The sequence below is a fragment of the Protopterus annectens genome, chromosome 11.part0, assembly GCF_019279795.1.
Source record: "Protopterus annectens isolate FY-2018-M chromosome 11.part0, PAN1.0, whole genome shotgun sequence".
Lineage (NCBI taxonomy): Eukaryota > Metazoa > Chordata > Ceratodontiformes > Protopteridae > Protopterus > Protopterus annectens.
This window is the reverse complement of record NC_056745.1, coordinates 158143754-158160074: the sequence shown is the minus strand read 5'-3', so window position 1 is coordinate 158160074 and position 16321 is coordinate 158143754. Positions and strand designations below refer to the sequence as shown.

Here is a 16321-nt window from a genome sequence, read left to right as displayed (position 1 = left end):
AATTTTTTGGATCAGATATTAGAGTTTGTTGGAGGGTTGCAGTAGAAATCTTGTTTGTCTTTATTGGTGAGTTTTTTAGTCTAATTTCTTAGTTCTTTATACCTAATCAAGTCGGCAAGGTGTTTTGACCGTAACCATGTTTTCAAAGCCTTATCTCTGGTTTTCATGATGGTTCGAGTTGTTTTAGATAGCCAAGGGGATACATCAGCTTTTATTCTTACTTTCCAGAGTGGGGCTAGTGAGTTTAAGATGTTAAGGAAAGTTGAATTAAAAGTTTGGACTGCTCCATCGAGTGGGAGCTGGATGAGGAAATTCCAATTTACTCTAGAGAGGAGAATTTTAAAGTGTCTGGGTTGAAGTTGGAAAGTTTACGGCAGGTGATAATCCCGTGTGGTTTAGGGAGATGGTGAGTATACCTGAGCACTTTTATGGGTGAGTGGTCACTCAGGGAGTCAGGAAGTGTTTCAGGATTGTGGTGTTTGGAGGGATTAGAAACAAGTATCCAATCTATTAAGGTCCTAGGAGAATGAAAGTTATTTGTATGGGTTGGTTGAGAGATTAGTTGTGTAAATCCATACAGATTTATATGATGTGGAGAGTTAGGATTACTGAGGGTTTGCCAGTTAATATTAACATCCCTGAGGAGGATGGTTTCATTTGGGATGTTTTGAGAGAAATAGGATATAATATTTTCCATGACGGGAATGTTATCCCCTGGTGGAATGTAGATGGCGACTACGGTAATGGTAGTGTAGTCACTGAACTTAAGGTTAGCTGCCAGTACTTCTGCAGGAGTAAAGGATGGAACAGATTGCATAGGATGGGAGATAGGGAGGTATTTGAAAGACAATAGCAACTCCACCTCCCTTTTTTTGCCAGTCTAGGCGGATTATATTATATCCGGACGGAGAATGTCTTTATATAGGTTTTGAGGTTTTATCCAGGTTTCTGTTAGGGAAATAATATCTAGGGTGTGATTAGATATCCAAACGTGAAATTGGCTTTCTTAAGGAAGGTTCTGATATTGACAGAGTATTATGAGATTTGTTTTTTTGTTGTGGGGTGGCCTGAGTTTGGAGAGGTATTTAGTGAGGGGGTAGAGTTAGAAGTTGGTCCTGGATTTGGGTGTATGTCACCTGATATAAGCAGGATAGTAGGGTAGTAATGAGGTTTAACTTTTAGTGGATAGCAGCTAATATACTTTGTTTTGTTTTTAGATATTAGGGAGTGGGAGAGAGGAATTTTTATTTTAGGGAGTTGGGTATTGACGGGAAAGATAGATGCAGAGATTGCTATAGGTTGCTGTGGGTAAATGAAACAATATGTGTGAGGGTAGATAGGATCCTTATGAAGAGGAGATAGAGGTGTGGAAGATGAAGTGATAGTGTATAGGAGGAACAGTGGAAGTAGGAGAAGAGTAGAGAAGAGAGAGGTATGCATGGTTGAAGAGGTAAGAGTACATTTAGGTGGGGGTAGTAGGTTATGGAAAGGGGAGGGGTTTGAGGGTGGGAGGAAACAGGTTGTTAGGTATAAAGGAAATGATATGGGTGGTGAGAGGGGAGCGAACGGAGCGGGGCTGCACCTGAAACAGAGGATATCCCACAAAATAAACAATCTGTGAATACAGTTCTGTTTGAGGAGAAACAATGTTTGCCCAATGTAAGGAGACTGACAGTAGTCTTTTACTTTAATTATTATCCTGTTTACCGGGGGGGGGGGGTCTTTTTATTCCCTGGGAAGGGTAAGGACGGTGAAAGGTATGCCAAACAAGGTTTAATATTTTTTTGAGGGAGAATGTTTAAGTCAGGGATGGGGAGGGTGGATAAAAGGCAGGACAGGAGGTAGGGAGGCTAGAGGTTTGTGATGTGCTCACTGCAGCTAGTTTAAGTGAAGATAAAGAATACAATTAATTCTGGCAGAGTAACTGTTTATCCATACTTTGTAACTGTCTGTATAGTTGATGGAGCTTGCCATTTGGTGCTGAGGTCGTTCCTGTTAATGGCTCGTTAAACCATGAGCAGGCACTGAATTATAGTCTTGTCTGGGAGGTAGAGGGGGAAGCTAGGAGGTAAGAAGGGGAGATCAAGAAGAAATAAAATTACAAGAGCATACAGAAGCGACTAGGCATCTGACAATATTTCACTTGCTCTAAGTAAACAGGCTCTAAACAATCAAAAAACTAGCACAGCACAGTATGATCATGTTAAGGTCATTGGCTAAGTTATTTTAGAGTCGTAACAACTGCTAACAAGATTGCTGAAAGTAAGATATCTTGAAACTAATTCCAGAGCCAATTATTAACAGAAAGAAACTTGGAGTAAAGGTCAGTCTAACACTCACATGCAAGTGAAACTTTATATAGGATGGAACATATGCGGCCACGATCCCTTTAGAATGTAACAGCCTGTGGTTACATCACGTGGACATGTGCAACTTTACAGAGTAACAATCACAGGCAACTAAAACTTAAATATAAAAGAGACGTTTGCCGTGATTATGGCACTCAACTCTCTGAATTATCTTTGATCCACTGGACCTCTTCAAGTTGTTACAGACAATACCACAGCCATGTGGTACATCAGCAAGTAAGGGGGAAGCAGATCTTACCCTTTGCAGACTAGCCATGTTAGCTTGGGATGTAGCTTCACAGCACAGTCTCACTCTACAGGCATGCAACATTCCACCAGAGCAAAACTGTGTGGCAAACAAGCTGAGCAAGACAAGAACAGACTTTCATGAACAGAAACTAGATCAGGGGGTCTCCAAAGATTTAATCCATCTATGAGGAGTTCCTCAAGTAGATCTATTTGCCTCCTCTTTGAACAATCAGCTGCCAGGATTCAGCTACAGAACTCCACATAAGAAGGCCTGGAAGACAGATACCTTTTCTTTTCCTGACAACAGTGATTCTCGCTACTTTTGGAAATGACCAGTAGCAATTACCACAAACCTTTTTTAAAGAGTGGATCTACTCACAGAAGATCATTGTGTTTCATACACCCCTAAGAGCCGACCTGATAGGAATTTGAGAACATATGTAGACAGTAATCTGGACTTTGACCAACACATAACCTAGTTAGTAAGAAAGTTATTCTATATTGCCCAGCTTATAAGTAAGTGCATGGCATCCAGGTCCAAAGAAGTTATGGTATCACTTAATTCGGCCCTTATCAGACCCATCGAGTACAGTGCCCCCTTCAGCTTGTACTTGACCAGGCATTTGCAATAGCTGGAACACCCATGGAGGTTCCTCATCAGGAAAATCCCATTTACTAACACACTGTCCTGCACAGATCACCTTAAGGCCATGTTATCCTACAGGTTCAAAACTATCGCTGTAGTTTGTATCACGATCCCAAGTCAAGTTACAACATGAGTTGGAAATTGTCTAAAACCAAGACTCTTTATTATTTCAAAAAATATACGAGTTAAGCGCTTTCATCTACAATGTGTAGACTTCATCAGAACAACACATAACATTGTCAGCTGGGTTTAATACTAAAATAGCAATCAAACCAAATAGAAGCAACCAATCCAAATGTAAAATCAATTAAATTTAAAAACTTTATTTAAAGTGCACGTGCATGTTAAATGCTTATGTATTATGTAAAATGCTTCAATATGTTGTATAATTATGACAGTCATGACATGCATTTTTACAAACCTAATATTTTTTTTAAAATAAACCAATATATAAATAATTGTACAATAAATAGTAAATCACATAATAAAATTGAATGTATAAAACTAACTGCTTTCCATACCAATTATGTTTTGTTATACAAACTACAGCGATAGTTTTGTACTTGTGGATTATTCTTGGTTGGTTCGCTGTATTAGTTTTTTGTTTATCCTACAGGTCACTGAGAGGTGATCTGTGCCTGGCATATAAGGGATCCTCAGATCCAGCCCTGATGGATCTTTTGCACATCTGCAAAATGAACAGTACTAGGAACACAAGATCCAAGGATTTAAACTCTGCCTGCAACATAAATAGAATATGCTAGCGAGACTGATCTGTATCTTAAAGATCCCCACGCTATCTAATAGGCTTCCTATCGATGTGAAGCAGGGCTCATCCCTAACACTATTCAAATATAACCTTGACCATTGGATGGGAAATCATAAATTCACTCCCAGTCTTACCCCCATATCACTAATGGACAGAGGCAGATAGTAAGTAAAATATTACCTAACACCCCACCCCCAACAAAGCCCTTAGCCACCTCCAAACTAACACAGCCCTCTTTACAGACACCCAAATGGGTTGTATTGGGTTGCATAGACTGTCTTATAAAAGCCCTGGTATATACCTACGAACCTATGAACTTTAACTGACTGCCTGGATGATAGGATCTTAATTCCTTTTGGGAACCTGTTTACTATAGACATGCAACAGGTACTAACGGAGGCAAGAAAGTCTGCTACTAGAAAATCATATATCAGTAAAGGGAAAGGTTTTCTAGTTGATACCAACAACATAACCAAAACCCATTTGGGGCCAGTGTTTCTCTGGTTTTACAATATTTGTGGGAGCTACTATCTAATGGCCTTTCTTGCTTCTCCATCAAGGTTCATTTATTGGCCATTTCAGCATATCTGCTCATGGATCCTCTTCTTTCAATGCATTATCATTCTAATGTATATGTGTGCTCCATAGAGGAAAGATAGGATTATGAAAGATAGGATGAGGGAACACCTTTACAACATAAGAAATTTAAGAATGAATAATGCTTTAGCCAGACATGTACCAACAACTTCTATGGAGTACACATTTAAATTTTTGGTCAGTGAAACAATTAATATGAGCTAACAACTGGGCAATATTAGGAATAACACTGCGTTAAATGAGACTAAATGGATTATCAGGTTACACGCCAGTGGTGAGAAGGGACTTATTGGTAATTTAGTTTGTTTAAGAAATAATCTATAATATGGTATCATGATAATTCTTCTGCGTGGAGACATGCGTGAATGGGCGTACCTTCGTTGAAGGTTGTGCGTCAGGGCTGGTAACTCGGCACGTAAAAATCAACTACCAATCATTAGCGGACCGGAGTTCCGCTGTGGCGACCCCTAACCGGGAAAAGCCGAAAGACGCAAACAAACATGGTATCATGATAATTACTTTGCTTTTGATAGTACATGCTATTATTTGTTATATATGTCATGTACATACAGTGGATATAAAAAGTGTACTCACCCCTGTTAAAATGTCAGGTTTTTGTGATATAAAAATTGAGACCACAATAAATCATTTCAAAATTTTTCCCATCTTTAATGTGATCTATAACCTGTACAATTCAATTGAAAAAACAAATCTGTTAGGGGAAAAATATAAAAAATAAAAAACGTCCAATAAGCTGGTTGCATAAGTGTGCACACCCTTAAACTAATACTTTGTTGAAGCACCTTTTGATTTAATTACAGCATTCAGTCTCCTTGGGTACACACCTGCCATCAATTAAAGAGACTCTGATTAACCCCAAATAAAGTTCATCTGTCCCAGTAGGATTTTCCTACAGTAAAAGCCATGGCTCTCAGAGAGCTTACAAAGCATCAAAGGGATCTCATTGTTGAAATGTATCAGTCAGAAGAAGGGTCATTAAAAAGTGGAGAAAATATGGGACAACAGTAACATTGCAAAAAAACTGGACGTCCCTCCAAAATGTATGAAAAGACAAGATGAAAACTGGTCAGGGAGGTGGCCAAGAGACCTACAGCAACACTGAAGGAGCTGCAGGAATTTCTGGAAAGTACTGGTTTTGTACTACATGTGACAACAATCTCTCGTATTCTCCATATGTCTGGACTGTGTGGTAGGGTTGCAAGGGTTGCAAGATGGAAGCCTTTTCTTACATAGAAAAACATCCAAATCTGCTAAAATTTGCAAAACAATACATCAAGTCTCCCAAAAGCATGTGGGAAAATGTGTTATGGTCTGATGAGACCTAGGTTGAACGTTTTGGCCACAATTCCAAAAGGTATGTTTGGCGCAAAAACAACACTTCAAATCACCAAAAGAACACCGTCCCCATGGTGAAACGTGGTGGCAGTATCATGCTTTGGGGTTGCTCTTCTTCAGCTGGAACTGGGGCTTTAGTCAAGGTGGAGGGAATAATGAACAGTTCCAAATACCAGTCAATGAAAAAAGAAAACAGCTTACACTTGCAGCGTAACCAACAGCAGCAAAACAGTGGAAAATAAATAAGAAACAGCCTCAGTTACTCACAGCAGGAAAAATAAAATTTATTATGTTAGCGCTTTCACAGTATTCACCGCTTCATCAGACATATATTCTCTTAAAAAATAGAAGCATTTAAAACCATACCAATTAATGACATCACAAATTAATTAACAAATTAAAGACACATTGTCAAGCACTTAAAAATTTTAAAACACTATCTTAAAAATAACAGTGTAATGTTTCATCATACTTTAATGCTTCAAAGGTCTCTCTTTCAAGAAGGGTTATAGGGAGACTTTGGCATTCAGTCCCGGAGGTCTGTCTGCCTGAAGTTTAATTATCCAATTTTGCTCTGCCACTTCAGTTTTGTTTTTAAAGTCTCCTCCCCTTACACCTTCAGCTAACACTTCTAATGCAAAGAAATTAAAGCTATGATTCATTCCTTCTTTTAAAACATGTGCCAAGGCACGAGTTTCTTTTGTGTTCCGTACATCCCTGTAGTGCTCAAGCATCCTGTCTTTCAGCATACGATTGGTTTTACCAATGTAGTATGCATAACATATCTTACAGAAACTGAAATAAACCACATTTTTTGTCCTACAATCAGCGTAAAAATGAAAGTCAATGTTAAAGTGCAATATAGGGTGTTGATAAGATTCACCAGTATGTACATACTTACATGCACTACAATTTCTGCATTTATGTGTACCAATTTTTTCTGAAGGAATTCTTTGGTTCTTATTTAGATTATAGCAAAGATGCCTTTTAAGGGATATGTTGTTCTTAAACGAAAAGCATGGTGTTTCACCTATCACATTTTCAAGTTCATCTACAGTTCTTAGAATGTTCCAATTAGCTTTCACAATATCACATATACTGTTAATATCGCTGGAGTATGGCAGGGTGACCCTAAAATCACCAGACTTCACTCTATTTGGTTTTGAGTTTATTTCAAGTGGAGCCTCTTCTCCATAATATGGCCTGCATCTATTCTGACTTTCTCTCCAGGCTTCTGTGATATAGCTATCTATCTCTGCAGCTTTGTAGCCCCTACTAAGGAATTCGACTTTAAGATTTGATAGTTCCCTTTCCAGATCAACATCATCATCGAAAAGCCTCATTGTTCTGAAGACCTGCTCCTTCAAGACATTTTTCTTTACATGTCGAGGGTGCATACTACTGTTATGTAAGATGTTATTTCTCCTAACCGGCTTTCTTTAAGGCCTGTGTGTATTGTATGTGTTATGGTCTGATGAGACCAAGGTTGAACTTTTTGGCCACAATTCCAAAAGGTACGTTTGACGCAAAAACAACACTTCACATCACCAAAAGAACACCATCCCCATGGTGAAACGTGGTGGCAGTATCATGCTTTGGGGTTGCTTTTCTTCAGCTGGAACTGGGGCTTTAGTCAAGGTGGAGGGAATTATGAACAGTTCCAAATACCAGTCACTTGTGGCCCAGAATCTTCAGGCATCTGCTAGAAAGATGAAGATGAAGAGGAATTTCACCTTTAAACATGACAGTGACCCCAAGCATACATCCAAATCAACAAAAGAATGACTTCACCAGAATAAAATTAAAGTTTTGGAATGGCCCAGCCAGAGCCCAGATCTAAATCCAATAGAAAATCCGTGGGGTGACCTGAAGAGGGCTGTGCACAAGAGATGCCCTCGCAATCTGTCAGATTTGGAGCGCTTTTGCAAGGAGGAGTGGGCAAATATTGCCAAGTCAAGATGTGCCATGCTGATAGATTCCTACCCAAGAAGACTGAATGCTGTAATTAAATCAAAAGGTGCTTCAACAAAGTATTAGTTTAAGGGTGCGCACACTTATGCAACCAGCTTATTGTATGTTTTTTATTTTTTATATTTTTCCCCTAACAGATTTGTTTGTTTTTCAATTGAATTTTACAGTTTATATAGGTCACATTAAAGGTGGGAAAAGTTTTGAAATGATTTATTGTGGTCTCATTTTTTTATATCACAAAAACTTGGCATTTTAACAGGGGTGTGTACACTTTTTATATCCACTGTACAAGGAAGGTCTTGATTTATATATATATATATATATATATATATATATATATATATATATATATATATATATATATATCTGTACATATATATATATATATATATATATATATATATATATATGTATGCCAAATACATTAGGTTTATTTTTTCTTTAGTAGCTAAAGTATATTTACCATATTCACACATTCCTTATTTTTTGTTTTGCTAATGTTGTTTTCTAGTTGATTAACCACTGGTTCTTCTATCTCTTACACCTCTCCACTTTTTAGATCACCATCCCTAGAGGAGTAGTATCTAATATTAGTCTTTCCTGCCGTTCAGGTTATCCTTGTTCTCATACCAGTTGTTTGTTTAATATGCATACATGGGAAATTGTTGTAATAATTATTTTGTGTAGCTGCAATGCTCATCTACAAGAAACTGCTGTTTGACATTTTTATTACTATTTTTTTATGTCTACTCATTAGATGTCATTGTTTATTATTAATCTTATGTTTAAAGTACGAGTCATACATTTTGATCTAAGCATTAGATCATTAGCTTCCATTACTGGCTCACATGCATTTAGGTTATTTTGAGTTGTATATGGTAACGGCCATATTAATAGATCAATATGCGGAGATTATAGGTTCCAGTACAAATAAAGGACATACTAATGCATTACAACTGTATAACTTAGACATATACATGCATTATAAGATATAGAATATTGCAAGAAAAGTAAGTTTATGGTATGAGAATGTGTTTTCATTTTTTTAATTTACACATTATTTTAAATACGTATCAGTTAGGAATAGAAGCAGCTACTTTTACATTCATGTAGAAGAATTTTACGTTCAATAGCTATATAATCGCTCATACCAATTATTTCCATCACTGACTAGATTACTATAATAGAAGAGCTATGAAATGTATAAATTTAACTTTTAATGTTATTATAGGTTTTTGAGTAGCTCTATGGACGACGTTTATGTCATTGACAAGGAGGCATAAGTGATACTCTAGCAACTAAACAATAGAACTGTTGTTGAATATATTGTTGGATGAGATGCTATATAATCTAGTTTGTATAACATCAAATTATTTTGAATAGGATTGCAGATTTGAGTTTTGTATGCAATAACAAGAGTTGGTTTTATTTGAATACATTTTAAGTGTGTGCATGCATTTAAAACAGGCCATTCAGGATACTGAGTTAGTCTTGATGTTGCAACTTTGTTAGTTATTATTGAAATTGGATTGGTTTTTGAAATTTGAAAAGTTTTAAATAGAGAATATTGGGAATTTTTTATCAGTATGGTCTGAAGAAGCGGGTTGAATCCCCATGAAAGTGCTAACCAAATAAAGTCATTACCCTGGTCGTGTTTTGGTTCATCAGTATGCTGTTTATTTTTACAATTTGTATCTCCTTATCTGGTGAGCCATTAATCTTAGTTGCTGGTGTTTTCTTTGGTCTACACTCATATAGCTAAGACTACTGCAATACTGATCAATATGATGACTGTAGTACAGCTGTGCATGTAAACTTAGCATAACCGTAGACATTTGAATGATCACTGCTGCAGTAGGTGCTCCTTATCCCTATCTCCCTTGTTTTTTTGTGTGTTTTTTATGCCAGGGTATGGACATTTGTTATTTTTCAGGGCTCAGCCTCCCTGCCTCTGTTGACATGAAGGCTCTGATGGGCTTGGCTTCTAAACCTGTCTTAGCTTGAGCTGACTAATGGTTTAAGTGCATGGAAAGTGCCCTAAAGCTTTAGAAGCTGGACAGCTGCTACATCCTATTCAGGATATAACCCATATAGCTAAGACTATTATTAATTATTAAGGCTGTTGTATTAATATTGCAGGCTTCCTGGCCTTTTCCCTTGGGCTAATAAATAAGCCAAATTTCTGGATCAAAAGCTTCAAATTTTCTGCGAAGTTGCTTTGCGGTGAGAAAATTTCTGGTGGTTGGCTGAAACATTTTTCTACAGTGAATTATAATTATGTACTTCCAAATACATAAAGTCTTGAAAGCAAATATATTTCTTTATTCCTGAGAATATATTTCACCACTTCTCCAAATACTACTTCATGTCTGGCCCAATGTAACAGCTGGATGTTTATCAGAATACTCTGGTGAGTGTCTAGGTTTATTGAGGTGATTATTACGACTTCTTTCTTGAAGGAGAGTGTACGTATGAGATGTGTTGCAGATAGACATTAACATATTTAAAACGCTGTACCACATATACTACAGTAAGCTAACCATTAGGTTCTTATTTTGTTCCCATTTGGCTGGTAATCAGACATGCAAACTGCTAAACACCAACACTGGTTAATGTCAGACTAGTATTGTTTAATGGCAGGCTGTCACCACTTTTTGTGGATTTATTTCCATTTAAAAGATCCAGTGTTTGTAAATACATCAATGAGAGTAATGAAATGATGTTAAAAGAACAAGTATTTAAGGTAACCTAATTTGAGGCTTTTGTTGCAATTAATATAATATTTTAGTCACATACACATGGTTTCTTCTAAGTAGGACAGATTAATATTAGGTTATGAGTTGGGATTTATGTGGATCTTATTTCAAATTGGTGTATTTTGAAGTAAAGCTCAAAATATTCTACTTTGTCTGTATTAGTGAGGTTCGTTTCTCAGGCCATCTATAAAGAATGTTGTTAATGACATAATTTTTTTTTAAATAATATCACTGTCAAGCAGCATGGTAGATCCTAAACTGGCCTGCTTGATGGCAGAAACCTGATATTGTACTCAACAATCCTACTAAAGTTAATGGTTTTAAGTAATCTGGCAGTCAGACTTAATCATCAAATGGGATAGAGTAATGCCTGCCATACTACCCTATTACCAGTTAACTATGTAGCATACTTCCGCATGCTTTTTACACCAAAAGGTTTAGTTGAGGGCCAAAAGTTGCTGAGAAGGGGGGAATGAAATGGGTTCACTTTAACAGCCCAGTTATTTGCAACTACATCTGTCCCCATGAACTGAATTATGAAATAACTGATCTAGTGCAGGGATTTCTGTGCCAAAACATTTTGGCTAAAATTTTCCTTTATCCTCCTGTACTGTGTGAATTACATGTATACACAGCAAATTGCACTATTCATAACCATTGTCTTTTTTTTTGATTCTTTGACTGGGTTATGTTTCTGCCTCTGTTACATAGGTGGAATCCAGCTCAGCGCATGACTCCCGATCAAGCAGTGGCACATTGTTGGTTTAGTGAGACTGGGATGCGCAAGTCTCTGCCCAAATCTCAGAGTGTGAGGCAAGTGGAGAAAATATCTTCAGTAAAGAATAATGTAAATGGCTCAATTAAAAAGTCACACTTGTCACAGACAGGTAAGGAAGTCATATTTTTTCATTTAAAGTTCAGGAAACTTTTTCTTTGAATTACAGCAGCAATTGTGTGATGTAGTACATATTTTCTATAAAACATCTTATACTTCATATCTGAATCACAGCTTTCTAATCCTGTGTACAACCACCAAAGCACTGTTTCTGACATAAGATACCATCTAATTTTATACAAGTTAAAAAAAAAAATCATACATTGAAAACTGTACTTCTGATAACTTGAGACAAATCCAACAATACAGTACAATACCAGAAAAGATTATTGCTATTCTAAAACATTGGTTCAACGTTTAGAATAGACCTGTTGCATTCACGCTGTAACTTGATATCTCTATGTGCATGCTTGGTCACAGCTGTATAGTAAAAGTAGAAGTATTAAACAGAAACATATTTTTATGGACCTCTCTGGTGTGACACCATCCCCACCTTTATATTCAAACAAGGCACTGATAAATTTGAGAAATAACTGCCTTTTAGTAATAATTCACATTATGGTGTGGGTAATGTTGGATTTACCCATGGTTGGTATGGTTTAATCATGAGGGATATGTCCAAATGATCAGATAGCCGTTACTATAGTATGCATTACTGATGCCCAAATATGAATTATTCTTGTTATACAATGATGCTATTGAAGAAATTTCTTATCTTTTTAAATAATGTAATTATATGGTTTGCACTTCAGCTTTTTTCTGCTTATTGTCTCAACGAACAGATAGCTAACTGATGCATTGCACATATCTATGATGTGCCAGATTTTGCACAGTACAGAAGCAAAATGCAGAAGTCAACATACTTAAGCTGTTTATTTCTCTAATCGCTGTCCATGGTACGTTCACGTCTTCCCCTTCTTGCTCTAATGGTACTGTCAGTTTCCAGTGAGTCATTCTTTGAGTATTTGTATGTCAGGGAGGGTTTCTGTAATTTATTCAGTATGTGCTGCTTATGTTCTAGTTTTGCTGAGTATCAGACTTTGGTAGCCAGACTTTTTCCTGTTGGGAATGCTCAATTTACAACTACCACACTACTGCTCTATCTAGTCAGAATGCACATTTTTAAATATAAATGGGTTTTAATTGTATAATTATAGTAGAATCAGTCCACATTATGGTCTTCCTTCTATGCATGCCACAACTTGTAGTCTCAAGTTTGGTGCATGGATCCTAGGAGAATTTAGAACATATGTAAATCTGTGAAGCTAATTTACTGAACTAAATGTAAGAAATGTTTGAAGGTGAGAATGTGTTTTTTATTTATTGTAACCTCCATATATTTAACTAAGGACAAACTCAAACAAAGAAAAAATTAAAACTGATTGAAGTTTTTCAGTGTAGGAAAACTGATTTTTATGGTGGACTCGGCTATCTTGTCTTCCTCTTCTTCTTCAGACTCTTCAGATCAGTTGCTATCTTTTTACTTTATTGTAAAAATACACCAGTTTTATGCTAGCTGTTAGCCTGGGTAGACTGCAGTTTTTTGCATCATATTAAACCATCACACCCTATAATATACATAAAAGAATTGTCTGTATGAGGAAGGAATGTATAAACTGCTTGTCTGATGTCACCACTCTCCTAGTATGTCTTTCATTTCATTCTTTTTTGATACTCTCATATCAAATCCCACAATGCAATACTTGCTATGTTATTGGGAATTCACCTTATACCATTTACAATTCTCACATTTTAAAGATGTGTTATACCGCAAATTTTCCAAGAAAAGAGAACAGCCACTTACGATCTTTCCTTGTATTGGGACATATTAAAAAAAGAATTTGAAGATGACGTCTTAGAGAAGGCAACATTAGGGACAGGAACGAAAATGTGTAGCATTAATATTGTAGCAACTCTAGTGCTGTTGTTGTACTCAAGAAGATAAATCTGTATTATTTATGCTTGTTTACTTCACTTCAGTTTGGAACTGGGTAACTGAACTGACTCAATGAACCCTTAACAGACATGTTTTAGTGACTGGGACATGTATAAGAAAAAAATAACATTCATAATTTGTAAGGCATTAACTGAATAGACCAGCACTTATTTAATACAAATGTGCAATACAATGACATCTACTAATAAGGAAAACAGATGAGCAAGAGTGTAAGGCAAAGGAAAAATAATGTCCCATTGCATTGTCTGATATGTAAATGTTTTGTTATTTGTCTTTGGGGACACTAAAGCCTTTTTCAGACTATCAGCATATCATATAACATTTTATTTCTAAAATTATGAGTAAGCTTAAACCATGGATGAACCCCACACCCACCAGCAAGTTTTCATATGATTTTGGACTGTAATCTTTATATGCATTTTGAAAACTTTCCAAAATCATTTGTCACGTCAGTTATCCTCTTCCCTAGGCTCTGCCATTTACTATCTACTCCTTTTTATTTCCCCTCTTTAACCTGATTAAGCTTTTCCCTGTCTCTGTCCCTCTTATATTCTCCCTTACCCCACCCCCTATTTTTATTAGCTCACCATGCTTATACTTTACATTTGGATTGCTATTTTTTGATTTTGGATTTATTTACCATTTTAATTTGTTTCAGTTAATGTGATTATGGATCTTGTCTTACTCTCTCCTTGATTTATGCATTCATTACTGCTTGTCTGTTTCTCCAGTCAACATGTTACAGTATACACAGAGGCATACATCTATATATCTCCTTATCCCTCTCCCTCCTCTCACTATATATAAATGTGTACATGTGTGTGTGTGTGTGTGTGTGTGTGTGTGTGTGTGTGTGTGTGTGTGTGTGTGTATTTATATATACATACATATATATATATATATATATATATATATATATATATATATATATATATATAAATCATTATTTTTCTTATTATTCTGCATTTATCTTATTTTAACTATTTAATCATGTCTTTGTATATGCATCATATTTGCTTATTTGTATCCCCTCCTGGAGCTTTTTCTGTGGAATTCAAATGTAAATGGACTGTGCCCATTTGGAGCATCCCAGTTGTCAAATTCCAACAAATAAAGACTGAAAAGCAGCACTCTTTCTTACAAGGACACATTCTCCCCACACTGTCTAATCCATAAAGTCTCTTAAACATTGACTAAAAGGCAAAACACCAGGATCTGATGGACCATAGTTTGAAACCTATTTTTACTCCTTAAAACAATTTGTTCTTTAACTGAGCAAAACAGTGACTAAAACATTAATATTCATATAATCTCCAGTGCCCTGGGGAGAAATACAGGTATATGTCATGCAAAAAAAAAAAAAAAAATACAGAAAGCTCCTTCCCTTACTTCTTTATTGAGGCCCATTTCATGTCAGTTACAGATTGCAAAATATCTGCTGCCATGTTTAAGAGACTGTCTTCTTTTTTGAGTGATTTAGTTTCACTTGATCATTAGTAGACTCATACCGAAGAACTAAACTCAGGACACCATTAAAATAATCCACTAGTTAAGGCTACTGGAAACTGTAATCCTGTACTGCTACTGAACCTGAATGTGGGAAAATGATAATGTTAACTGATCCTTTGACTCATAAACTATACTTCATTTTAAATTTTCCTGTTACATCTGCAACAAAAAATCTTTCTTTATTGTATTAATTTTAATTAACAGTATGTTGTTAACTAGAGAAAAAGGAGAAGAAAGCTGTATAACAGTATCATACAGTATTTGTCCTCTAATGGGTAAAAGAGTACAGCACATCTTCAGTAATAGCTGTGTAATGCAGTGCAGTGCATGCAGTACAATGAGTGATAATACACTGTCCAAGACAAAAGCAATGAGTGAGTAACGCATTAGATTGTTGCAATTATATTGAGAAAAATGATCAGATGTTAGTAAACCATTTTGAGGGTATTGTCTAAATGTTTCACTTTCTAGAGGTGATAAGGTAGTCTTTAGAATATAGAGGGTGGTTCATTGATTTGTCCAGAGAAGCCATTTTACTTAATGAATGATGCTTTAAAGTTAGACTGAGAAGAATGATATTTCATATATATGTTTATGAATAAAATCAGTTTTCTTAATCAGCATTAAATTAGTTGAGTTCTATTTCTGGGGTTTACTATGAATAATTGTTGAAAACATAAACGTTAGCTACCAAAAGGAGAAGCCGCAAGGTTCTTGTGAAAACTGTTATTATCCATAAATGAGCACTTTCATTCACGTAACAGCAATGAACTTATTCAGATAAGTTTAAAAAAAAAAACAAAAGGCAGGTTTTAAATAAGGCCCAAAATGATCATCTGACCTAAGGATGAAGTCATTAAACCCTCCCGTTTACATTTCTTAAAGTGCTATAAAAAGTTATTTAAAGTGCATAAACACAGTAATCTAAAAGTGTGAGATTATACATTCACTAAAAGCTCTGAATAAACATTAAAAATATATATTAATATATATATATATATATATATATATATATATTGTTTTTTAAAAGGGTGGCCGCAGTGGTGCAGCAGTTAGCGCTGCTGCCTCACAGCAAAAGGTTCACCAGTTCGATCCTCGGCTGGGCTACCTTCTGTGTGGAGTTTGCATGTTCTCCCTATGGTCGCATGGGTTTCCTCCAGGTGCTCCGGTTTCTTCCCACATCCCAAAGACATGCTGTAGGTGGATTGGACACTCAAAATTGGCACTAGGTGTGAGTGTATGTGTGTGTGTGCCTTCTGTGGAACGTTGGGCGCCGGTGTGGTAACTCGGCACCGTAAAACTCCACTGCCAATTATGAGCGGACAGGT

The 16321-nt window shown here is 36.2% G+C and overlaps 1 protein-coding gene across 1 annotated transcript in view; it reads left to right on the top strand.

The window, feature by feature from the left end:
- Positions 1–16321, top strand: part of DYRK4 (dual specificity tyrosine phosphorylation regulated kinase 4) — a 1709423-nt gene that overhangs the window by 1643294 nt on the left and 49808 nt on the right. Inside the window, exon 13 of the mRNA XM_044087559.1 lies at positions 11404–11579. Coding sequence (XP_043943494.1) covers positions 11404–11579 — 176 coding nt within the window. The remainder of the gene's footprint in view (positions 1–11403; positions 11580–16321) is intronic.